Here is a 25,227-nt window from a genome sequence, read left to right as displayed (position 1 = left end):
CATTAACACTTACAAAAGTTTAAAGCATAAAAAATGAAAAGTTTCATATCTCGTTCTAACTAAAATTACAAGAGAGGCATCATAGTTTCTCCTTATATCTCACTCTGGGGGTTACTTCAGAAATAAGTAATGTGTAATGCACTAGGAATTTGGGTCTAATCCATTAAATATACTAGGATTTTCAGTGACTTAGGTAAGTTTTGAATAGTTTTCCTCATATCAATTAAAGGAATTCATTTGCTTCAGTATTATGGCACTTAAAATTTCAAAGCTCTCTAAGGACATGCACATACAAAAACTGACTTACAAATGTAAAAACCATCTGAGAACTCAAATACACCCATCTCATATCTTGAGAATCTCTTGCCTAAAAGGAACAAATACTCTGTTTGGTTCCAGAATTCCTGGCCGTACTCCCACTATGTCTCTCAATCAACATACATTTAAAGCCTGAGACCTATAAATATTATACACTCACACAGTAAATTATATCACAAACTATTAAGGGAAACTAGAGTTAAGAGCTGCAATATTCAATATATAAACATATACAAGGAAAGAAATGCAAATATTTCAATCAGTGAGATAAGCAACCTGTTTCCCTACAGTTCAGAAGAAAACCCAGATTTCCAGAGGTCCAGACTCCCCCTGTGGGGATACAACCCCTAGAGTGTGTCAGTCCCTGGTGATGGAGGGTAAGGATACCTGAGCAGCCATAGAAATAAACTCTGGAGGCTCCAACATAATGCAAATGCTCCCTTCTCAGGCTTCAATTCTTACAAGTGAGAAAACTCTTGGCCAGATTCAATTTAAAGTTCTAACTGAAATGTACTCCGAAATTCATAAACTCTTGTCCAGGAGACAGAACACCTGACCTTCACAGACTTTCTCAATGTACTCATATTACTCTGAGTGCACCTACACTGCAGATGCAACTCAAACCTGTATCTCAAAATAGGCACCAAGAAAATCACAGTTATAGCTTCAGAAAGGGCATCACTCCCCATCCCCCACCCACCATCACAGGTGCATCCCCAGCTTTCCAGGGATCTGTATCTTCTCTTACTATAAAGACTCCTTCCACAGTGGGTGCAAGCAGGTAGGACACTTGCAGGGGGAGGCTCCCCAGCAAGAACAACTGGTCCTCTGAGTACTTCCCTTTGCAGGCTTAAGGGGGCCTTAGCTTAGAAATACTGACCACAGGTCTCGGTTCCCCACTGTTGTTGCCTTGGACACCACTGATATTTTAAATGACACACACCCAGTGTTTGAATAATCCAGCACAACCCCTCTAAACCAGAATTTATGTGTAAAAAAAGGAAGAAAATGGTAAGGCATTTTTCTAGTTCAAGAACAAAACACACAAATGTCTATTCCTTTCAGAAAATAAATGTCAGTTAATTATTATTTCCATGGCAAGGAACTGTTTGGAAATAATCATAATTGAAGAAAAGAAAAAAACAGATCTCGAATGTTACATGCAGTCACTCATGAGACCAAAAAAAAGAAAAATTTTAACTAACAGAATGGTATAATGGAATACTTTATTTTTTCTGAAATTCACCTCTTTCTTCCCCTTTGGAAATATTTTATACTCTCTTTCAAGGTCTATTGATTAAATACATTTACAGTTATCAAAAATCGAGACTTAAAGTGAATAAAGTCACAAACTCAGGGAGGGGCAAGGCTGACCTGGAACTATGATAAAAAGCTCCAAAGAGGAACCTCCACCCACAGGGCTCAAACAGGATGTCTGTGCCCAGGAAAGGTCCGGGGGGGAAGCACAAGACTTATACAATGTAGTTCCAGGTGGTTAGTCTCTGATTTTTTCTCATGGAAAATTTACATGGACAAAAAAATGAATCTTTAAAAAGAGCCATTCATGGCTCTGTGGAGAAATGATACAATTAAAATACTGCGTAGTCTGAAATGCACCGCGGAAGACAAATAGTTAATAATGAAGCTATGAACTGGAGAGGGGAAGATGGCGTTTGGGAACGTAGGGAAAGATCTGGAAATCTAGGCATTTATTGCCTGCCCTGGGAAGAGCAAGGGTGCAAGAACAGGGTCGTGGATTTGTGACCCTGTTTCTCAAAATTTGGGAAAGTGATGGGGCAAAGAGTCCCCCCACCCCGGGGAGAAAGGAGGGACGGGGGACCCCAAAGACCACAGCTCCTCCAACGCAGGAGCCCCGGATACTGAGTCACGATTGTCCTCTGATCACCCTCCCCGTGGACACCACACAATCTGGAGTAGACACGGCCGCAGCAGTGAGCGGAGAGGCTGCCCTGGGTCCCGACTGCCGGCCGAGCCCCCACGCTGCCTGCCGCGCCGGCTGTGGACTCCGGTCCGCAGGTCCGGAGTTGATCGCTGGGAGGCCTGGGTCCCACCACAGCCAGTTCCAACCGGTCCCTCCGCCCCCGTCTCCCAACACCAGGCTCCCCAACTCACCATTTTTCGGTTTCTCGGCTTCCCTGTCGTCCACCCCACGACTACCGCGGCAAGTGCAGGTCTCAGCGACAGAGGATGCCGCGGAGCCACCAGAGCCCTTTAAGGGCACCGAGAGGGGATGTGCTGCGCGGCGGGAGCAAATGGGAATGAGCGAGCAGTCCACGCCACCCACGAGCGTCACTGGAGCGTCGCCCACTGGCGCCCACACGTACGTAACCAGCGACTCCCCTGATTGGACAGTTCGCAAGGCCCCGCCCACCGCGCCTGAGTGACAGGAGGCCGGAGTTCTCGTCTTTGCGCCGACCTTGTCCTGGCTGTGGGCCAGAACTGTCCCCTCCACGGACACTGCACTGAACCATAAGGCCGCGAGGCCCTCACGGAACTGTGACACTTCTTCACAGACACGGAGACTTAAAAGTGACCTCACCATATGAAATGAGTCTGGCTCCACTTTTATCTTTGACCATTTCCTTTGAGAGACGCCCATCCATCCCTACCTACCCCCACTCATTTGGTACTTTAAAAGCCCGCCGGCCTCAGGGGCACTTGGCTCTGGTGGGAGGATGAACCCCGCAGTCCTAGACCAGCCCTGAAGCCTCAGACACTAGCATGTGTGAAACACTGAGAAAGAGAAACCACCGGCAAACCTTTTCAGTGTAATTCCTTTAATACTTGTTTGTTGAAAGGTCAAAGGAGGCAAAACTGAAAGACCACTGCTGAGTGAAAAATGGCGACGGTATGAAGGATAAACAAAGAATCACAACCACCGTCATGAATGGGGCAGGACCGAGATGAGTGAGGGGTGGGAACGTCAGGACACTCTCACCATTGCCCACAGGCCATTTATGAATCTTCATGAAGATTCCAAAGATGTTTCAATTATCACTAAATCTTGCCACAAAACATTTTGTATATTCTTTTCTGAATATATTTGCTGATAAAAATTTCAAGCAGGGCTTCCCTGGTGGCACAGTGGTTGAGAATCTGCCTGCCAATGCAGGGGACACGGGTTCGAGCCCTGGTCTGGGAAGATCCCACATGCCACGGAGCAACTAGGCCCGTGAGCTACAACTACTGAGCCTGCGCGTCTGGAGCCTGTGCTCCGCAACAAGAGAGGCCGCGACAGTGAAAGGCCCGCGCACTGCGATCAAGAGTGGCCCCCGCTTGCCGCAACTAGAGAAAGCCCTCGCACAGAAATGAAGACCCAACACAGCCAAAAATAAATAAATAAATAAAATTTTTAAATAAATAAAAATAAAAATCCTTTAAAAAAAATTTCAAGCAGTAATTAAGTTTGGAAACAAACAATTTGTGTATGTTAGTTTGTCCTATAATGTGGCAATCTGAGTTTTCAGTCGCGGTTTTGGCAGAAAAATCAGTAAGAAGCCAAGTGTCTGTTGAGAAAGAATGGGTTCCATAAATGCATCATCATATGCAGTTTTTAAAAACAAAGGGTAGTGTGTGTGTGTGTGTGTGTGTGAAAAAAAAAACAAAAAAAAAACAACAAAAAAAACAAAGGGTATTGCTATGAAAAGATCTGGAGGATTTATCAATAGAGCAAATAAGTGCAGTGTATTGCAATGTATATACCATGTTACCTTTTCTATAACCTTCGGAGACAGGTGGAACCTCGACCAACCCCCCCAAGTGTTGGTTGAGTAGTGGAGACTAACACACACCTACCAAGAATATATGAAAGGGTTAATTACTTCTGTAACTGAGGTCTCTGGGGAGAGCAGGGTGGGCCTCTCAAGCACGTGGGAAATGGATTGAGAACAAGGAAGGGAGCCTGGCCTGGGTTTTTTAAACTGAGGTTAGGGGGTGGGCTAAGGTGGAGGTTCACACACAGCCTTTCTTATCACCTTGTACAGATGTGGGGCACAAAGGGAAGAAGGAGGGGTAAGACTTTAAAGCTGTCAACTGTCAAATAATGGAAAATACATACACTGGCCTCTGCCCCTGGTTCCTGGCACCCAGATCCTAAAAGCTTGTAAATTCCTAAGGGATAAGAGCACTAGGAGCATCTCTTGTTCCGCTGAAGCGACTCTGGCTGGGCTCCTGGATAGCTGCTGGGTGAGGGCTGGTCACCAGAAAGAGCAAGCCATGACCAGGAGCTTGGAATTTTCAGCCCAACACCCCATCCTCCAGAGAGGGAATAGGGCCTGGAAATGAAGTTAATAATCAATCACGCCTACGTGAGGAAACCTCCGTAAAATCCCAAGGGTATCCCAAGGGTATGGGGTTCGGAGAGCTTCCAGGTTGGTGAGGACATCCACATGGGGAAGGGTGATGCACCCCAACTTCACACGGACCCTCCCAGACCTCACCCTTTGTATCACTTCATCTGGCTCTTCACTTGTATCCTTTATCATATCCTTTAATAAACTGGGAAATGTAAGTTAAGTGTTTCTCTGAGTTCTGTGAGCCGCTCTAGCAAACAGAACCCAAGGAGGGGGTTGTGGGAACCCCTGATTTGTAGCCAAGTCAGACAGAAGTTGTGAATAACCTGGGGACCTACTCCTTGTGATTGGCATCTGAAGTTGGGGGGCGGGAGTGGCTGCCTTGTGGCACTTAGCCCTTAACCTGTGTAATCTGATGCTGTCGCCAGGCAGACAGTGTTAGGATTCAGTTAAGTTGTAGGACACCCCACTGGTGTCACAGAGAATTTACTTATTGTTGGGGGAAAGCCCTCACATATTTGGTGACCAAAAGTGTCAGGAGTGAAGTGTTCTGGGTAAAAGTAAAAGAGAAACACAGGCAGGAAGAACTGGGTTTTCTCTACTCAGGAAAAATACTGAGTTTTCCCAACATATCAGCAGTCAAACATTACAAGATGGAGTCAGAGACCTCTGATCTGGCAGATAAGGAGCTTAAAAGGTAACAGTCCCATCCTCAACAAACTTTTTGTAAAAAGCAAACAAACTGAAAAAATCAATGACTCTTCTTAGATCTATCAAAGAACTGAGGTCACAGGGCAAAGTGCTGTCTCCAAAATTGCAGAGAGACTGAAAAATAGCCATTCTGAAATATGCCCACAATATTCCACTCTTCTTAACAAGTCCTGTCCTCAAAAGAATCTACTTCATTAGAGGCTAACCAACTGGGATTCCACAAGTGCCTAAATGACATGAGGGGTGGGAAATAGGCAACTTGAGTCCCCTCTAGCCTTTCTGCCTGACCTCTCAGCAAATACTTGGTATGTTTTCCAAAACTATTCCAACTCTCCAGCACCAACTGGGTGTCCTGCAATTCAATTCAAGTCTAACACAAACTAACCAGAGTTAACATCAGACTCCACAGTTTACAGGTTCAATCCTGTAAGACTGCCCCCATGTCGGATGCCAGCTGCAAACAGGGCAGTGGGCAGGTTATACACATTTCTGCATGGCCCACTACAAATTCAGAGGTTCCCTGGACAATACCTCATCTTCGTTAATTGGCTAGAACAGCTATCAGAATGAAGAAAAGCACTGCTTATTATTACCAGTTTACTGTAAAAGATACAAGTCAGGAACAGCCAGATGGAAAGGGTGCACCGGGCAAAGTGGTGGTCGGGGGGTAGGGAGCTTCCACGCCCTCTCCTGGCATGACAGCCTCCCAGCATGGTGATGTGTTCACCAACTGAGATTTCTCTGAATCCCGAGGTTTAGAGGTTTCGATGAAGTTTCCTCATGTCGACCATTGGTGAATAACTCAATCTCCAGTCCCTCTTTCCTCCCCAGAGGTTGGAACGGGGCTGAACATTCTAAGCCTCTAATCAAAGCTTGGTCTTCCTGGTGACCAACCCATACCCTAAAGCCATCTAAAGGGCCTGGAAGCAGTTGCCTCATTACAACATAAGATGCTCTCATCACTCAGAAAGTCCAAGGGCCTTAGGAGATCTTTGATAAGAACTGTGGACAAAGACCAAACATTTTTCTTATCATACCACAGAAGGTCACAGCCCAGGGACACATGCTCATTAAAATACTGAGACCAAATCATGGGACGACAGAACATTTCCTCTCCACCCACAACATGCCACTACACCAAGAAGACTCCTGTTTCATCACAGTGGGACACACGGAAAAAACGGTATGTTTCAGAACTTATTTACAAGTCTCTACAGTACCCCAAAGGTGACATGGGAGACAAAAGCAAGGACATCTGAGGATATTTTACCCCTGACAGCTACAACAAATAGTCAACACAGCCTAAGGCCAGTCAGATAAACATAAAACCTCACACTAAGGCCTATTTACCTCAGCTCCTTTTCACACTACATCATGTCCAGTATTCAACAAAAAAATTCAAAGGCACAAGAAGACTTAAAAAACACATCTTCAGGAGACAGTGTAAGCAGGTCTTTGCAGGAAACTGCCCTCGGCAGGAAGTTCCTTTCCTTGTCACTTTAGCAAAGTTGTAATGTAACTAACTTTTAAACCAGGCGCCCCCCATGCTCTCCTCATCTCCCGCCCAAGCACACCTTTCAAATCTTTTCATCACACAACACCTTGCCTAGCCTGTCGGTTCAAAGAAGTAGAAATTAGTAAGTAGAATAAGTAATTAACAGATGACCAGATCTCTTCCCTAGCTTCCCTTTCAGTAATCTCGTGAACAAACTGTGTGACCAAACTGTGTGATTAACATCTGGAGGAAGATCACAAGTCGACGAGCCTGCATGCAGTGGGGGGCAGTGACGACTGTGACCCCCTATTTCAATGATTAACTGAGATTACTTCCCTCTTTCCCTTTAAAACTTTCATGGCCGAGCAGGCCCTTGGGAGGTGGTTTTTTGGGTTCACCATCTTCCCGGATTGCCGGCACTCTGATTAAAGACAACTTTCCTTTCTATCAACATTTGTGAATTTGATTTTGTAAGCTGCGAGCAGCGGACCCTGATTCGATGACAATAGGACAAGGAAAAGAACCTGATTCAGATGTAGTGGGTATGCTGGAATTATCAGACCAGAAATTTGAAGCAACCATGATGAATATGCTAAGGACTCGAACAGAAATAGTGGATGAGGGACTTCCCTGGTGGTCTGGTGGTAAAGACTCCACGCTTCCAATGCAGGGGGCGCAGGTTCGATCCCTGGCCGGGGAGCTAAGATCCCACATGCTGCAGGGCATGGCCAAAATAATTTTTAAAAAACCCAAAGAAACAGTGGGTGATGTGCAAGTACAGATAGGTCACGTATGCAAATATGGAAATACATGAGAAAGAACCAAAAGGGAAATACAAGAAATAAAAAACAAAAGCACAGGGCCTTCCCTGGTGGCACAGTGGTTAAGAATCCGCCTGCCAATGCAGGGGACACGGGTTCAAGCCCTGGTCCAGGAAGATCCCACGTGCCGTGGAGCAACTAAGCCCGGGCGCCACAACTACTGAGCCTGCGCTCTAGAGCCCACGAGCCACAACTACTGAGCCCAAGTGCCACAACTACTGCAGCCCGCACGCCTAGAGCCCATGTTCTGCAACAAGAGAAGCCACCACGGTGAGAAACCCGTGCGCTGCAATGAAGAGTAGCCCCCGCTCACCGCAACTAAAGAAAGCCCGCGTGCAGCAACAAAGACCCAACACAGCCAAAATAAATAAATTTTTTAAAAAAATTAAAAAAACAAAAAACCCCAAAAAAAACAAAAGCACAGAAATGAATCATTCCTTTGGCAGAGTGGGGGTGAGGGCACATCAATACAATGGAAATGTGTGAGGAAAGAATCACTGAGTTTGAGGAAATGTCAAGAGAACCTTCCAAAACTAAAATGCAAAGAGATGAACAAAAAAGGGAACAGAAATCCATGAACTTTGAGACAATTATAAAAAGTGTAACATACACATAATGGGAATACATGAAAGAGAAGAAAGATAGAAGGGAACAGAAGAAATAAGTGAGGCTTATGGGGACTGAGATTTTCCCAAAATTAATGACAGTCACCAAACCACAGATCCAGAAAGCTCAGAGAAATGAGATTAAAAACTGAAAAATGCACACCTAGAAATACCATATTCAAACTTGAGAAAAATCAAAGACAAAGAGAACATCTTAAAAGAAGGTAGAGTGAAAAAATATTAGGTATAGAAAAACGAGGATAAGAATGATATCAAACTTCTTTTCTGAAACCATGTAAGCAGGAAGAGAGTTTCGTGACATAAAGTGCTGAAAGAAAAACCACCCAACTAGAATTCTGTGTTGAGCAAAATTATCCTTCCAAGGTGAGAGAGAAATCAAGACTTTCTGAGACAAACAAAGATCAAGGGAATTTGTTATCAGCACACCTGCTTTGCAAAAACTGTTAAAAGAAATTTGTCAGGGACTTCCCTGGGGGTCCAGTGGTTAAGAACTCCATGCTCCCAATGCAGAGGGTCCGGGGTTCGATCCCTGGTCTGGGAACTAGATCCCGCATGCTGCAACTAAGATCCTGCATGCTGCAACTAAAGATCCCGCATGCCACAATGAACATCCTGCACGTGGCAACAAAGATCCCACATGCTGCAACTAAGACCCAGTGCAGCCAAATAAATAAATAAATATTAAAAAAAAAAGAAATTTGTCAGGAAGAAGGTAATGATGAAGAAAGGAAGAGTGTTAGAGAAGGAATAAATGAAGGTAAAATAAAATGATTTATTTCTGTTATTTTTATGTATTCTGACAGAAAACACTTTGTTCAAAATCATAACAGCAACTATATATTCAGTAATTATAGCTTATGGATAAATGAAATGAATGATAGCAATGGTACAAGGGCAGGGAGGAGGAATTGGAATACTCTGTTATGAGAAAACTGCACATCCACTGAAGTGATGGTATACTGTTACTTCAGAGAGGACAAGGTTAGTTGCAAATGTATATTGCAAACTCATGGGCAACTACTGAAAAACGTATAATAGTAAGCCAGAAGAGGAGAAAAAAAATGGAACCACATAAAATGCTCAATAAAACGTAGAGAAGACAGAAGAAAGGTGGAAGAGAATGAAGAAACAAGAACAAAGGTAACAAATAGAAAAGAGTAGAAATATGGTAGATATTGATCCACTCTATCAATAATCACCTTAAACATCAATGGTCTAAATACAAGAAATGAAAGACAGAAATTGTCAAGTGAATAACAAAATAACAATTACATGTTGTCTGCAAGAATCAGTTTAGATATAAAGACACAGATAAATTAAAAGTAAGGACCTTCTTTAAGATCCTCCCTGGTCGTCCAGTGGGTAAGACTCTGTGCTCCCAGTGCAGGGGGCCCGGGTTCGATCTCTGGTCGGGGAACTAGATCCCGCATGCCATGCCGCAGCGAAGAAGCCCGTGTGGCGCAGCTAAGAGCACGCATGCTGCAACTAAAGATCAAGCATGCCACAGCTAAGATCCGGTGCACCCAAAAAAAAAAAAAAAAAAAGAAAAGGGTGGAGAAGGATATACCATGCCAACACTAAACAAAAGAAAACTGGCATAGCCACATATATATTTCTTTTAATTTTATTGAAGTATAGTCGATTTACAGTGTTGTGTTTAATTTCTGCTGTACAGCAAAGTGACCCAGTTATACATATATATTCTTTTTCATATTCTTTTCCATTATGGTTTATTACAGGATTTTGAATATAGTTTCCTGTGCTATACAGTAGGACCTTGTTGTTTATCTATCCTATATATAATAGTTTGCATCTGCTAATCCCAAACTCCCAACCCTCCCTTCCCACCGCCCCCGCCCCCCCCCCCTCCCCCCCGCCGGCAACCACAGTCTGTTCTCTGTATCTGTGACGTCTGCAGACACTCCTGTCTGGTGCATGGGCACACCCAATGCTCTGCACACCTGACTCCCCCACCCTCCCACCCCATAGCCTGCTCCATGTATGTGCTCCAGACAGTGAGGGAAGGCCTCTCCCCTGTCTTGCAAGCACATGCATTCAGCTGGCTCAACTCAGTGGGATGGAAGAAGACAAGCATTTCAGGGGACTATATCTCAGGAAAACAAATGGGAGGCTCTCAGTACCCTGCCTGGTTGTGAGGGATCAAAAGAAGGCATACAGGGAATTCCCTGGTGGTCCAGGGGTTAGGACTCCAAGCTTCCACTGCAGGGGGCACAGGTTCAATCCCTGGCTGGGGAACTAAGATCCTGCATGCCGAGGGGTGCAGACAAGAAAAACAAAAAAAACAAACGAAGGCATACAATCTTAAGAATCCCTGCTAAAGAGGGAACAAGAGGTGTGAGGCGGGTGCATTCATAGATAAGGTCTGACAGAATCACAGAATTCCCAGCTGGGCTGACTGGTGAAAAGTGTTTCTTTCCCAAAACCAGTCAGTGGAGGAATTGACTGCTCCTTCACATGTGAACACAGCAATGCAAAACCTCAAGGAACACACACACACACACACACACACACACACACACACACACAGAAAAATGACAACAAGGAAACTCAATAATTTTCTGGTAACCTATTCCACAGAAATGGAGGTCTAGAAATTGCCTAATGAAGAATTTAAGATAATTGTTCAAAGGAAGCTCAGGGAGCTTCATAAGAATACATACAGTCAACTCAACAAAATAAACAATACATGAACAAAAGGAGATGTTCGACTGATAGACAGAAATCACAAAGAACCAAACAGAAATTCTGGTGCTGAAGAGTACAATAAATGAATTGAAAAATGAAACACAGCTTCAAGAACTGACTTGATGAATCAGATAAAAGAATCTGTGAACGTGAAGACTGTTCATTTGAAATTATTCAGTTAGAAGGGAAAAGAGGAAGAAAAAAGGATGAAAAGGAATGAAGAAAGCTTATGGGAATTAGGGGACACCAGCAAAAGAAATAATATACACATTATGGAATGCCTATAAGGAGAAAAGAGGGAGAAGGGTAGAAAGCCTAGTTAAAGAAATGATGATTGGAAACTTCCCAAATATTCGGAAAGATATGGACATCCAGGTACCTAAAGCTCAAATATCCCTAAACAGGTTAAACCCAAAGAAGACTTCATAAAGATGCATTATAATTGAATTATTAAAAATCAAAGAAAGAGAATTTTGAAAGTAACGGGAGGAAAGTGATACATCACATAAAGGGAACCCCAATAGACTATCAACAAATTTCTCAGCAGAAACCGTGAGGCCATAAGAGAGTCGCATGACATATGCAAAGAGCTGAAAGAAAGAAACTGCCAACCAAGAAAGCTTTACTCACCAAAGCTGTCCTTCAGAAATGAAGGAAACAGGGCTCCCCTGGTGGTGCAGTGGTTGAGAATCCGCCTGCCAATGCAGGGGTTCCGGGTTCAAGCCCTGGTCCAGGAAGATCCCACATGCTGCAGAGCAAGTAAGCCCGTGTGTCACAACTACTGAGCCCACGTGCCACAACTACTGAAGCCCATGCTCCGCAACAAGAGAAACCACCGCAATGAGAAGCCCACGCACCGCAACAGAGTAGCCCCCGCTCGCTGCAACTAGAGAAAACCTGCACACAGTAACAAAGACCCAATGCAGCCAAAAATAAATAAATAGATAAATTTATTAAAAAAAAAAAAGAAATGAAGGAAACAAAGACTTCGCAAACAAACAAAAGCTGAAGGAGTTCACCACCACTACACCTGCTTTACAAGAAATGCTATAGGGATTTCCTCAAACTGAAATGAAAGGATGCTAATTAGTAACGTGAAAGCACATGAAAGTATAAAACTAATCGAAGTAACTAAGAATTGGTTGTTTGAAAAGATAGACAAACCAAAAAAAAAAAGATAGACAAACCATTAGCTAGACTAAGAAAAATGAGAAAAGATTCAAATTAATAAAATCAGAAATGAAACAGGATAAATTATATGGGGTGCAACAGGAATATAAGGGATCATAAAAAATTACTATGAACAATTATATGCTAATAAGTTGGATAACCTAGAGCAGCGGTTCCCAAACTTTTTGGCACCAGGGACCAGTTTCATGGAAGACAATTTTTCCACGGACTGGGGGTGGGGGGGATGGTTTCAGGATGATTCAAGCACATTACATTTATTGTGCACTTTATTTCTATTATTATTACATTGTAATATATAATGAAATAATTATACAACTCACCATAATGCTGACAGGAGGCGGAGCTCAGGCTGTAATGCGAGCCATGCGGAGTGGCTGTAAATACAGATGAAGCTTCGCTCGCTTGCCTGCCCCTCACCTCCTGCTGTGTGACCCAGTTCCTAAAAGGCCACTGACCGATATCGGTTCGTGGCCCGGGGGTTGGGGATCCCTGACGTAGAGGTATTAGATAAATTCTTATAAACAGGGCTTCCCAGGTGGCGCAGTGGTTAAGAATCCGCCTGCCAATGCGGGGGACACGGGTTCGAGCCCTGGTCCGGGAAGATCCCACATGCCGGGGAGCAACTAAGCCCGTGTGCTACAACTGAGCCTGTGCTCTAGAGCCCATGAGCCACAACTACTGAGCCCGCATGCTCAACTACTGAAGCCTGCGTGCCTAGAGCCCGTGCTCCGCAGCAAGAGAAGCCACCGCAGTGAGAAGCCCGCGCAACCCAATGAAGACCCAATGCAGCCAAAAGTAAATAAATAAATAAATAAATAAAAAATTCTTATAAACATACAACCTACTGTGACTGGATCACGAAAACAGAAAATCTGAATCGCTAAATAAGGAGTAAGGGGGTTGAATCAGTAATCAAAAGCCTCCCAACAAAGGAAAGTCCAGGACCAGATGGCTTCACTGCTGAATTCTACCAAAGATTTAAAGAAGAATTAATACCAACTCTTCTCAAACTCTTGCAACAACTTGGAGAGAAGGAAACACTTCCAAACTCATTTTATGAGGCCAGCATTACCGATACCAAAGCCAGACAAGGACACTACAAGAATAGGAAATAACAAGCCAATACCCCTGATGAACATAGATGTAAAAATCCTCTACAAAATAAAAGAAACCAAATTCACAGCACATTAGAAGGCTTATACAACATGATCAAGTTGGATTTATCCCTGGGATGCAAGGATGGTTCCACATATGCAAATCAATAAATGTGTTACACCAAATTAACTAAATAAAGGAAAAAAATTATATGATCACCTCAACAGATGCAGAAAAAGCATTTGACAATTAACATCCTTTCGTGATAAAAACTCTAAACAAATTAGGTATAGAATGAATATACCTCAACATAATAAAAACCATACATGACAAGCCTATAGGCAACATCATAGTGAATGGTGAAGAGACCTCTTCCAGAATTGTGGCATCTAGAAAGGGACTGAGGGGGAGGGTGCCCCCTCCTGCAGGCAGGCTATGCCAGAGGGCTCAGGTTGCGCTCGGTCATGTCTCAAGGAGGTCTCAGTAGCCGTGCTGAGCTCATGGGGGGCTGTTTCCAGGACTGAAGGCACAATGGACAGCTGGGTGGAGGGCCACATGCTCAGGTCCTGGGAGAGCCTCTGTTTTCAGGAGAGCCCAGTACCTGGTGGTAATTACAGCTCTAATGGCATAAAGTGTGGGCCAAGGAGAGTTCCTTGCATAGAAGTAAAGTTTGTAAGGAAAGAATATGTTGCCTTCCAAACACAAAAACAACCGAGGAGATGCTGTGAGTGCTAAGAGGGACAACAGCTATTTCTTCATGGTGTCAGGGAGGGAACAGCCCCTTGTTTACCATGTAATTTTTAGGAATTTAACCAGTGTCAGGGCCTTATTTATGGATGGGCTAATGACCCATCCACTTTCCATGAGCTCCTTTTTTCAGTATTTGTATGTCCCCAAATGAACTTCCTCAGAGGAGAATGTCATTAATGTAATGTCATACCTGTGCTCCCAGAGCAAGGTCGATACAGCTCACATCCTGCCCGCAGAGACTGTGTGCAGTGACAGTGGTGTTCAGGTTCCCCAAGGTTAACCAGGTAAAAGTGTATCACATCCCTTAAGAGGTGAAGGCCAACTGAAGCTGAGAGACAGTTGAAACAGGCACTGAACACAACAGACTTAACCAAATCCGTGAGAGCAGGATATTTACCAGCTGCTGATTGGATAGAGTCAGTAATTTCCATAATGTTGGGGACTGGGGACAGGGGTTTGTGTGGTGAGACCACAAACTCAAGGTAAACCACTGTGAGGTGTCATTCATTCCTTTTTTTTTTTTTTTTAATTCTATTGAAGTATAGTTGATTTACAACGTTGTGTTAGTTTCAGGTGTATAGCAAGGTGATTCAATTATACATATGATATATTCATTCTTTTTCAGATTCTTTTCTCATATAGGTTATCACACAATATTGAGTAGAGTTCCCTGTGCTATACAGTAGGTCCTTGTTGGTTATCTGTCTTACATATAGTAGTATATGTAAATCCCAAGCTCCTGATTTATCCCTCCCCCCAATGATTCCCCTTTGGTAACCATAAGTTTGCTCTCAATATCTGTAAGTCTGTTTCTGTTTGGTAAATAAGTTCATTTGTATCATTTTTTAAAATTATGATATTTGTCTTTCTCTGTCTGACTTACTTCACTTAGTATGACAATCTCTAGGTCCATCCATGTTGCTGCAAATGGCATTATTTCATTCTTTTTTTATGGCTGAGTAATATTCCACTGTATACATGTACCACATCTTCTTTATCCATTCCTCTGTTGATAGACATTTAGATTGCTTCCATGGCTTGGCTACCGTAAATAGTGCTGCAGTGAACACTGGGATGCACGTATCTTTTTGAATTTTGATTTTCTCCAGATATATGCCCAGGAATGGGGTTGCTGGATCATATGTTAGTTCTACTTTTAGTTTTTAAGGAACCTCCATAATGTTTTCCATAGTGGTTGTACCAAGTGCCATTCCTTCTTTTCATGTTTTAGAACAGGCCAAATTCAGCTGTGTAAAGGAGAAGTGCTGTGAGTAATCACCTCTTCACGAAATAATTTTTTGTAACGGTTTTCAATCCTTCAAAGCCCTGTTTAATTTACTTTGGCACATATTATATTATTTACCTGGGGGATAAATCTGTGGGGTCCCATTTTGTCAAGCCAATTTGGAATTGGCAAAAACATTATTTAAGGACTCCCCTGGTGATGCAGTGGTTAAGAATCTGCCTGCCAATGCAGGGGACACGGGTTCCAGCCCTGATCTGGGAAGATCTCACATGCCATGCAGCAACTAAGCCCATGTGCCACAACTACTGAGCCTGCGCTCTAGAGCCCGTGAGCCACAATTACTGAGCCCGTGTGCCACAACTACCAAAGCCCGTGTGTCTAGAGCCCATGCTCCGCAACGAGAGAAGCCACTGCAATGAGAAGCCCGCACACCACAACGAAGAGTAGTCCCCACTTGCTGCAACTAGAGAAAGCCCACGTGCAGCAACGAAGACCCAATGCAGTCAAAAATAAATAAATAAATAAATTTATTTAAAAAAATTATTTAATTTTAATTTGTGAATCATTAGTTCAGAGCTTTCCTGTTCACTATAGGATACTTTAGGACAAATGAATCCTATGACCATGGGGTCTTTAGGCAAGTTGGTGGATGGTTAAGGTGAGACATGCTTATTTGCCTCCTATTTTATTTTATTTTTTTAATATTTATATATTTTTGGAATAATGTTTTTATTGCAAAATAATACATAGAATTATAAAGGAAACAAATTATGTAGAAATATAGTTATCAAAATATTTTAAAAATGTGCGATATAGCACATGTAGTTTTTATTAACATAGTAAAGTTTACTGTCTATCAGTGGGTCTTATAGCTTTGGTAATTTTTTTTTTTTTAAATATGGAACGCTTCACGAATTTGCGTGTCATCCCTGCGCAGGGGCCATGTTAATCTTCTCTGTATCATTCCAATTTTAGTATATGTGCTGCCGAAGCGAGCACTGTCCCCTACTTTATATTCAGTAACTCCTCTAAGATTATTGGGAATCTTAGATCATCTTAGATAATCTTAGAGATTATCTTACCTTGCTTAAGTTTAGTGGGATCCTAATATAACTGTAACTTGAGACCCAGTATTATTTGAATGAAGGTTTGTGAATCAATGCAATATAGCAGATGACAAAATTAATTCAGAAACTATGTTGTAGAGGCCCCAGAAACCAAACAGTGCCCCTTTATCTTTTCTGTTGTGTGAATTCTATATTTAGATTTCCAGTTGGGTTAAATTGTGGACCTTTGTTTCAGTATTTTTTCACTTATTTCCTCTCTCCTGTCCTTCCCTGTTTCAGTTTTTCGGTCACTGTATATACTTCGGGGGAGAGGGTGACCTCTCTACCCTGGTATTTATAAAATTTTTCCCTCCAGAGGGCCTCACATTAGTGCCATGAGGAATAGGGGTCTCCTCCAGGACAACGTGTTGCTTTATAGGGTTTAAGGACCCTAGGTTTAAGTCAGTTTGAACTAATCCCTTGGCTGTGCCACAAGGATGCCATGGGTGTTGTCCCCTGTAACTCTGAGGGTCAGGAGCTTTGTTGCAGTAGAGACAGGGGCAGCAGCAGAGGTCCTTAAGGGTCCTGGTGCGCCCCCTGGTATTAGGAGGGCAGATTCAGCCTGCCATCTATTGGCTGCCTTTCCCCCTCTCTTCTTTTTTTCTGTCTTTTTAAATGACTGTTCTTTCAAAAGCAACACTCAATGGAGCCACCTCTTGCACAGGGCATAGTCTCTCTCTCTCACCCCTCACTGGGGTATGTCGGGGCCAAGCCTGCCTCTGTCACAGCTTCACTCTAACACACAGATAAATCCTGGCAAAGGTATCAACCCAGGACTAATACAAGGAGGGCGCCCATCCCATACTGCTGCTCCCCAAAGCCTAGGAATTCTTGAAACTGCCAACTCTGGTCGGCTGAATCTAAAACTGAGGCTTGGTATGGTCAACAACGCAACACAGGCAGCACAGCTCACAGCACGAGGTCCCTGGCACCTAGCAGCCCACAGCACCGGCCGCCATCAGACAACACAGCAGGTGAGCAAGTCAGAGCAAGAGAAGACAGACCCATGGGTGGTGGTCATGTCTGGCCATGCTGCTCACCACACCAATTGTTCTTGCCACCTGCACAGGTGTGATTTCCATGTTGAGACTGATGCTGGTGTGTCATGCAAATACACACACACTCAGGGTAGGAAAAAGCCTATGACCGGGACTTCCCTGGTGGTCCAGTGGTTAAGGCTCCGCTCTCCCAATGCAGGGGGCATAGGTTCGATCCCTGGTCAGGGAACTAGGATCCCGCATGCCACCCGGTGGGGCCAAAAAAAAAAAAAAAAAAGTCTATGACCCACGTAATTGAGGTCTTGTGGGGAGGGCAGGACTGGCCTCTCAAGCAGCTCTGAAATGGCTTCAGAAAGCAAGGAAAGGAGCCTGGCCTGGATTTTTATCATGGCTAGGGGACCTTAAAGAAAAAATATTCAGTGACACTTGTCAAAGAGGTAAAGCAGATTTTATCCAGAACCCCTGGGACAGGTACAGAGACCACTGTGATGGGATTTCACAGCCGGGGAGAAATGAGACTAGGCTCAACTCTGAATACAGCATGTGGAAGTGGGAATTCATGGGCAGAGAGCAATTTGGGGGGGGGTGGTCAGTGGATGGAAAATTACTAAAAGAAAAACCAGGGATTAGTGGGTCTGGATAAACTGACCTAACAGGATTCTTACTGAAGTCAGGCCAGGGTGATCACACATCACCTGAGCAATGGTGGCAATGTAGGAACCCAATCAGATACAGAAGGCGATCAGACATGGGGAGCTGGGGAATTCTGGTTTAACTGACGCAGCAGGGTTTCTGGTAAAACTGGATTTCACGAGGAACTACACAGATAGGCCCGGGAGAAGGTTTAGGGTCAGAACCAAAGATTCTCTGGTCAAGCAAAGAATCTCTGTCAGGGGTTGGGCCAGGATAAGAGTTCTGCACACAGACAGGGGCTTGTGTGGCTGGAATGTGAAACTAATGCCAGAGGACTACAGACTTTGTTATCGGCTTTTCCGGGCGTGGACACAAGGGGAAGAGAGAAGGGAGGCGTAAGCTGTCGGTAAACATCAAAAAACGTGGAGTCTGTACAAACACAGAGAACAGACTTGTGGTTGCCAAGGGGGAGGGGGGTTGGGGGAAGAAAGGACTGGGAGTGTGGGATGAGCAGACGCAAGCTGTGATATATAGAACGGATAAACAACAAGGTCCTACTGTGTAACACAGGGAACTATATTCAATATCCTGTGATAAACCATAACGGAAAAGAATATGAAAAAGAATGTATATATGTATAACTGAATCACTTTGCTGTACAGCAGAAATTAACACAACATTGTATACCAACTATACTTCAATCAAGTTTTAAAAATGTGGAGTCTGACTACTCATTATAAGGACAAACTTGGGTATGAAAAATATGAATTCACAATGGCTTGTTTTTATATAAAGAAACATTAACAGGAAGCTCAAGAAATGATTAAAACTGTGTATTTGCAGTGGCTGGAGTAACAATGCTGGAGGGGACCAGGATAGGTGGGCAGTGACTTTGCTTAAGTTAGGCTTTTGTATCTCACAGGTTTATTGAAAATAAGCAAAGTATATACACCCTGTGTTACTATTTAATAGTCTTTCTTTAATTTTAACTTTTGTACGTAGGAAACTATTGTTAAGATTTAATTCCTTTGAACACGAATGGTTACAAAAGTATAAACCATAATTTTCAAATCCCTTGCTAACTAAAATGACCAGGTGCATCCTAGTTTGTCCCTTCCCTGTATCTCACATGGGGGAGGGTGGTATTTTCAGAAATCAATATAACAGTATAATGCAACAGGGGTTTGGGTTTAGTTCTTTAAATGCAGTAGAATTTTCAAAGATTTATGTAAGCTTTGATTAGCTGTCCTCACATCAATTGCTTTAGCTTTTTTTTTTTGGCTGTGCTGCACGGCTTGCGGGATCTTAGTTCCTCGACCAGGGACTGAACCAGCAGTGAAAGCCCCGAGTCCTAACCACTGGACTGCCAGGGAGTTCCCTGCTTTAGCCTTTTAAATTTCAATATTCTCTAAGGACATACACAAACACTGATGTAAAATGGAACACATACCTGAAAACGTAAACACATTCATCTCACATCTTGAGGTTCTCTTCCCTAAAAGGAACAAAAATTCTATTTAGTTCCACAGTTTTCTTGCCTTACCGACATCATATCTCTCAATCAACTTAGATTTTTCTTTAAGCCCAAGAAACTAAAAATGTTATTTCCCACACAGGGAATTAATTACAAAGTGCTAAGGGAAACTACAGCCAAAGGGCTGCACTATTCAATGGATAAAAGAATCCAGAGGAAAGAGACACAAATATTGGAATCAGCACAGATAAGCAGCCAGTGTCCCACAGGACAGAAGGAGCCTGTATGAAAGTTTAACACACACTAGGCTCTCCTGGTTGAGATAGAACCACTGGACCAGGTCAGTCCCTGGTGAAGGAGGGTGGGGGCACCTGAGCAGCCACAGGGATGGACTCTGGGAGCGCCACACGCCCTCCTCTCCCTGGGGAATACTGGAACCACTCCCTTTTTCAGGCTTCCATTCCCACAGTGAGAAAACTCTCAGCAGAATTCAATTTAAGATTCTGACCCAAAAGAACTCCCAAATTCATGACCCCTAACCCAGGACACAGAACTCCTGTCACAGGCTTTCTCAATGTAAACAAATTACACTCTGAGTGCAGCTACACTGTGGATGCAAAACTCCAACCTAGGGCTTCCCTGGTGGCGCAGTGGTTAAGAATCCGCCTGCCAATGCAGGGGACACGGGTTTGAGCCCTGGCCCGGGAAGATCCCACAAGCCATGGAACAACTAAGCCCACTTGCCACAACTACTGAGCCTGCACTCTAGAGCCCGCAAGCCACAACTACTGAAGCCCATGCGCCTAGAGTCCGTGTTCCACAACAAGAGAAGCCACCGCAATGAGAAGCCCGTGCACCACAACGAAGAGTAGCCCCTGCTTGCCGCAACTAGAGAAAAGCCCGCGCGCAGCAACAAAGACCCAACTCAGCCAAAAATAAATAAATAAATAAATAAATAAATAAATAAATAAATTTATATTAAAAAAACCCCAACAGCTCCAGCTTATACCTAGAAACAGACCCGGGGGAACCACGGTTACAACCTCAAAAGGGGCATCACCATCCCATCTCCCCCCAAACCCTTTCTGCCATGTGCACTTGTATCCCCAGCTTTCCAGGACTCTGTAGCTTCTCTCAGCTTAAAGGCTCCTTCCATGGTGGGTGTGAGCAGGTAGGACACCTGCTGGGCTCTCCAGGAAGAACCAGCTGGGCCTTCAAGTACTTCCCTTTGCAGCCTCAAGGGGGCCTCACCTTGAGTCACTGACCTCAGGCCTCTGCTCCCAGTCACATTGCTTTGGACCACACGATGCTATTTTAAATGACCCCAGTGGTTGAAGAATCCAGCAAAATCACACAAACCTCGTGTTTATGTAGAAAGGAGGGAAGAAAATTGTAAGGCATTTTTCTAGTTCAACAAGAAAACGCATAAGTATCTATTACTCTCAGAAAATAATGATATTAATTATTATTTCCACAGCAAGAAATTGTTTTATAAAAACACAATGGGGGGGGGTAAATTAGGAGTTTGGGATTAAAATATACACACTACTATATATAAAACAGATAACTAACAAGGACCTACTGTATAGCACAGGGAACTATACTCAATATCAATAACCTGTAATGGAAAAGCATCTAAAAAGTATATATACATATATTCACATATAAATATACACATATATATGTATATATATGACTGAATCACTTGACTGTACATCTGAAACAAACACATTGTAAATCAACTATATTTCAATAAAAAATTTTTAAAAACTGTGCTTGAACACCTCAAGCCTAAGCCCTGGAATTGCATTTGAACAACCCTCCGCCCCCACAAAAAAACCCAAAACAAAAAGAACAGACCTCAGGATATTACTACACCTGCTCAGGGAGGGAAGAAAAAAGAAACAACAATTTTTAACGCAATGTAATACAAGAATATTTTTTTTTTCTGAAACTCACCTATTTCTTGCCTGTTTGGAAAATGCTATCGTTCAAGCTCCAATGCTTACATAAATTTTAATTTTTTGAATAACTGAGGCTCACATACATGAATATATCTTTCCAGGGTGACAAACCCAGGGAGGGGAAGTGCTGACAGGAGAGAACACCCAGGAACGTTTCCAAAGAGGAAACTCTACCCAAAGGACTACCCATAGGATGTCTGTGCCCAGGAAAGACCCTCGAGGAGAAGCACAAGGATTTCATACAATGTAGTTCTGAAACAGGAGGGAAGGGGTCACGGCACAACCTTTAAAAGAATGACATAGCTTGAGGACACGACATAAACTGATTAGAACAGAATAGGTCCAAGATGGCAGACAAGTTGACTTCCACTAGACCTTGAGCCTCAGTATACACTCATTGTAACACAGTCACAGGTGCCATGACAGTTCCAAGGCCGAGCATAAAGGTCAAAAAGTGGGCGGTGGCCCAATTCCTGGAAATCCCCACCCCTTCTCCAAAATAGCTGGAATACCCCTCCCACTCATTAGCCTATGAAATTATCCACCTCTATAAAAACGGCCAACCCCACACCCTGGTGCCACTCTCACCTTCTGAGATGGCCCACATTCTGTCTGTGGAGTGTCTCCACTTCTTACCTATCACTTTGTCTCTCACTGAATTCTTTCTGCGATGAGACATCAAGAACCTGAGCTTCATTAAGTCCTGAGACCAGGTGTGAGATCTCAGTTAAAAGACAGTGGGTTCAAGTCCCAATCTGAGTTACACGGTTTCAGTTCCAGGTGGTTGGTTTCAGTTCCAGGTGCTTATTCTCAGATTTCCTCTCATGGAAAATATCCACAGCAAATATAAATCCTTAAAGAAGAGCCACCCATGACTCTTTAGAATAAGGATAGGGACTTCCCTGGTGGCGCAGTGGTTAAGAATCCGCCTGCCAATGCAGTGGACACGGGTTCGAGCCCTGGTCCGGGAAGATCCCACATGTCGCGGAGCAACTAAGCCCGTGCACCACAACTACTGAGCCTGTGCTCTAGAGCCGGCGAGCGACAACTACTGAGCCTGTGCGCCTAGAGCCCATGCTCCGCAACAAGAGAAGCCACTGCAGTGAGAAGCCCGTGCGCCGCAACGAAGAGTAACCCCCACTCGCCGCAACTAGAGGAAGCCCACGTGCAGCAACGAAGACCCAACACAGCCAAAAATAAATTTTTTTTAAACAAAGAAAAAGGATAAACAATTAAAATATTGGGTCTGTTTGAAATACACCAGGGAGAACGAAGAGTTGATAATGATGCTCCGAATTGAAGACGAAAAGCTGGCTGTGGGAATGAGGGAGGGATGTGGAAATTTAGGGATTTATTGCCAGTTTTAGGAAGAGCTAATCTGGGAATTAGTCTGGATCCTGGATTTGAGACCCTGCTCTCCAAACATTTGGAAAACTTAGGAGAAAACGAGTGCCCCCTGGGAAGAAAGGAGAAACTGGGACCCCACAGACCACAGCTCCTCCCGCGCACGAACCACGGAGACGGAGTCACGACTGTCCCCTGATAACCCTCCCCGTGGTTACCACACATTCTAGAGGAGTCGCGGGGCTGCGGGCGCAGAGCTGCCCAGAGAGGCTCCAGGCTTAAGTCACCGCCTGCAGTGACGGGACAGGACGCCCGGGGTCCCGGCTGCCGACCCAGCCGCGCCACTGCGACAGCCGGAGGGAATGAGGTCTGAACGGCGCCCCCTGCGATTTTGGGTCCGCAGACTCCTGAGTTTACCGCGCCGGGAGGCCCACGTCCCGCCACGGCCGGTTCAGACTGTCCCTCCCCCCTGTCCTGGGACACCTGGCCCAGCACACCCACCATTTCCCGGCTTTGGGCTCCTCCAGCGTCTTCCCACAGACTCCCGCGGCCCCTGCAGCACATACTGAAGCTTCAGCGGACACACCTGAGACGCGTAAACGCAGACGAGATTCCACGCAAAGCGTGGCCACAAGCGTCCACGCAGTTTGCAGAACGTGGCCCACCCACTTTCCCCTGCTGCGCCCCTGATTGGACAGTTCGCAAGCACCCGCCCCCCTTTCTGCTGAGTGACAACGGGTCAGGAGGTCACATGATTGAGCAGAATCAGTTTCCACAAGTGGGCGGGAACTTGTCCCTTCCAGCGACGTTTGCCTTTAAACCACACTTGTCACTGGCCCTAGAGGGACAGTGGCGTCTTCCTCAGATCTTTCAGATTGTGGGGACACAGGTGTGCTCAGGGAATTCCAGAGTCAGATTCCGGAACAACCGACGTCCTTATCCAAAGCAAGAGGGGCGGCCTGGTCAGGCCAACTGGGAAAAGAGGGTTTGCGGTCCTCCACGGGGCAATACTTGGCACAGGCTGTGAGGCCACTCAGGATACTGTGACCCTTGTTTACAGACACACTGAAAAATGACCTCACCATGTGTAATAAAGAGTCTGGCTCCATTTTTATCTTTGTTGACAGCGTTGAGGCCGTCACTTTTCCCTCGCCACACATGTGGTATTTTAGCTAGAGAATCCCCTGGCCTCCCAAGCACTTGACTCTGGTGGGAGGTTTGAACCCTGCAGCCCTTGCCTGGGAACAGGGACTCTTCTCCCACCAATCATAATTTGTGAGATGTGTTCAACAATACTCTCAGGTATACATTTTACGCTAGAAGGAAATTTATTTTAGTTTCAGAGTGTGTGCCTAGAAATTTTGAAATTAAACGGCTATGATATCCCTAAGGCAATCCAGTTACTATTTTTTTAAATAAATTTATTTATTTGTTTATTTTTGGCTGCATTGGGTCTTCGGTGCTGCATGCAACTAGGGAAGCCCCTAGTTACTATTTTTACCAATATAACAAAAAACAATAAGTTTTGGGGACTTTCCTGGTGGCACAGTGGTTAAGAATCCACATGCCAATGCAGGGGACACGGGTTCGATCCCTGGTGCCGCGGAGCAACTAAGCCCCTGCGCCACAACTACTGAAGACTACCTGCCACAACTAGTGAAAACCGAGCGCCTAGAGCGCGTGCTGCACAACAAGAGAAGACACCGCAGTGAGAAGTCTGTGCGCTGCAACTAGAGAAAGCCCACAGGCAGCAAAGAAGACCCAATGCAGCCAAAAATAAATTTAAAAAAAAACCAAAACGAGGTATAATTGACATAGAACATTATATATTAAAAAACAACACAATAAGTTTTGGAAATGTGGGATATACTTGAAAACTTTTAGTATTCTTAACACATTGGTTCAAAACTTCTAATGCATTTATTTATCTGAATAGTTTTATTGAGGTAAAATACACATACCATACACTGCATCCCTTTAATGTGTACAAGTCAATGGTTTTCAGTACATTCACAGATATGTTCAATCAGCACCACAATTTTTGAACATTTTTGTCACCTCTAAAAGAAACCCCGGTACCCTTTAAATATCACTTCCCTATGTTCCCATCTTCCTCCTCCAAGCCAGAGTTGTAGGCAACCTCTAATCTTTCTGTTTCTATAGATTTCCCTGTTCTGGAGTTATATACGAATGGAATCATATGAAGAATTGTCTTTGTAATTAACTTCAGTTGCTTAGCATAACTTTTTCAAGGAACATCTGTGTGGTAGCATGTATGGATACCTCATTCATCTTTATGGCTGAATAATATTCCACTGTATGCGTAAAACACATTTTCTTTATTTACTCATTCCTTAATGGACATTTAGTTTGTTTCCACCTTTTGGCTATTATGAATAATGTTGCAATAAACTTTCGTGTACAAGTCTTTGTTTG

At 44.0% G+C, this 25,227-nt stretch overlaps 1 protein-coding gene and 1 non-coding gene across 4 annotated transcripts in view; both read right to left on the bottom strand.

The window, feature by feature from the left end:
• LOC118893404 (zinc finger protein 791-like) overlaps positions 1 to 23,418 on the bottom strand; it is a 40,803-nt gene extending 17,385 nt beyond the window's left edge. Inside the window, exons 1-2 of one of the 3 annotated variants that reach the window (XM_036848921.1) lie at positions 23,293 to 23,418; positions 19,460 to 19,504 (exon numbers count right to left, since the gene is read on the bottom strand). In XM_036848921.1, the coding sequence (XP_036704816.1) occupies positions 19,460 to 19,477 (18 nt within the window). In that variant the 5' untranslated portion in view covers positions 19,478 to 19,504; positions 23,293 to 23,418. Of the gene's footprint in view, positions 1 to 2,451; positions 2,865 to 19,459; positions 19,505 to 20,734; positions 20,850 to 23,292 lie in introns of those variants that run through there. The other 2 variants (XM_036848922.1, XM_036848923.1) reach the window with 2 other exon arrangements.
• Positions 16,165 to 16,271, bottom strand: LOC118893661. The gene has a single exon (XR_005019520.1). It is a non-coding gene; the product is annotated as a U6 spliceosomal RNA (small nuclear RNA).
• Positions 23,419 to 25,227: the final 1,809 nt, after the last annotated feature.

The sequence above is a fragment of the Balaenoptera musculus genome, chromosome 3 (genome assembly GCF_009873245.2).
Source record: "Balaenoptera musculus isolate JJ_BM4_2016_0621 chromosome 3, mBalMus1.pri.v3, whole genome shotgun sequence".
In the NCBI taxonomy this organism is placed as follows: domain Eukaryota; kingdom Metazoa; phylum Chordata; class Mammalia; order Artiodactyla; family Balaenopteridae; genus Balaenoptera; species Balaenoptera musculus.
This window is presented reverse-complemented; position numbering and strand designations above follow the sequence as displayed.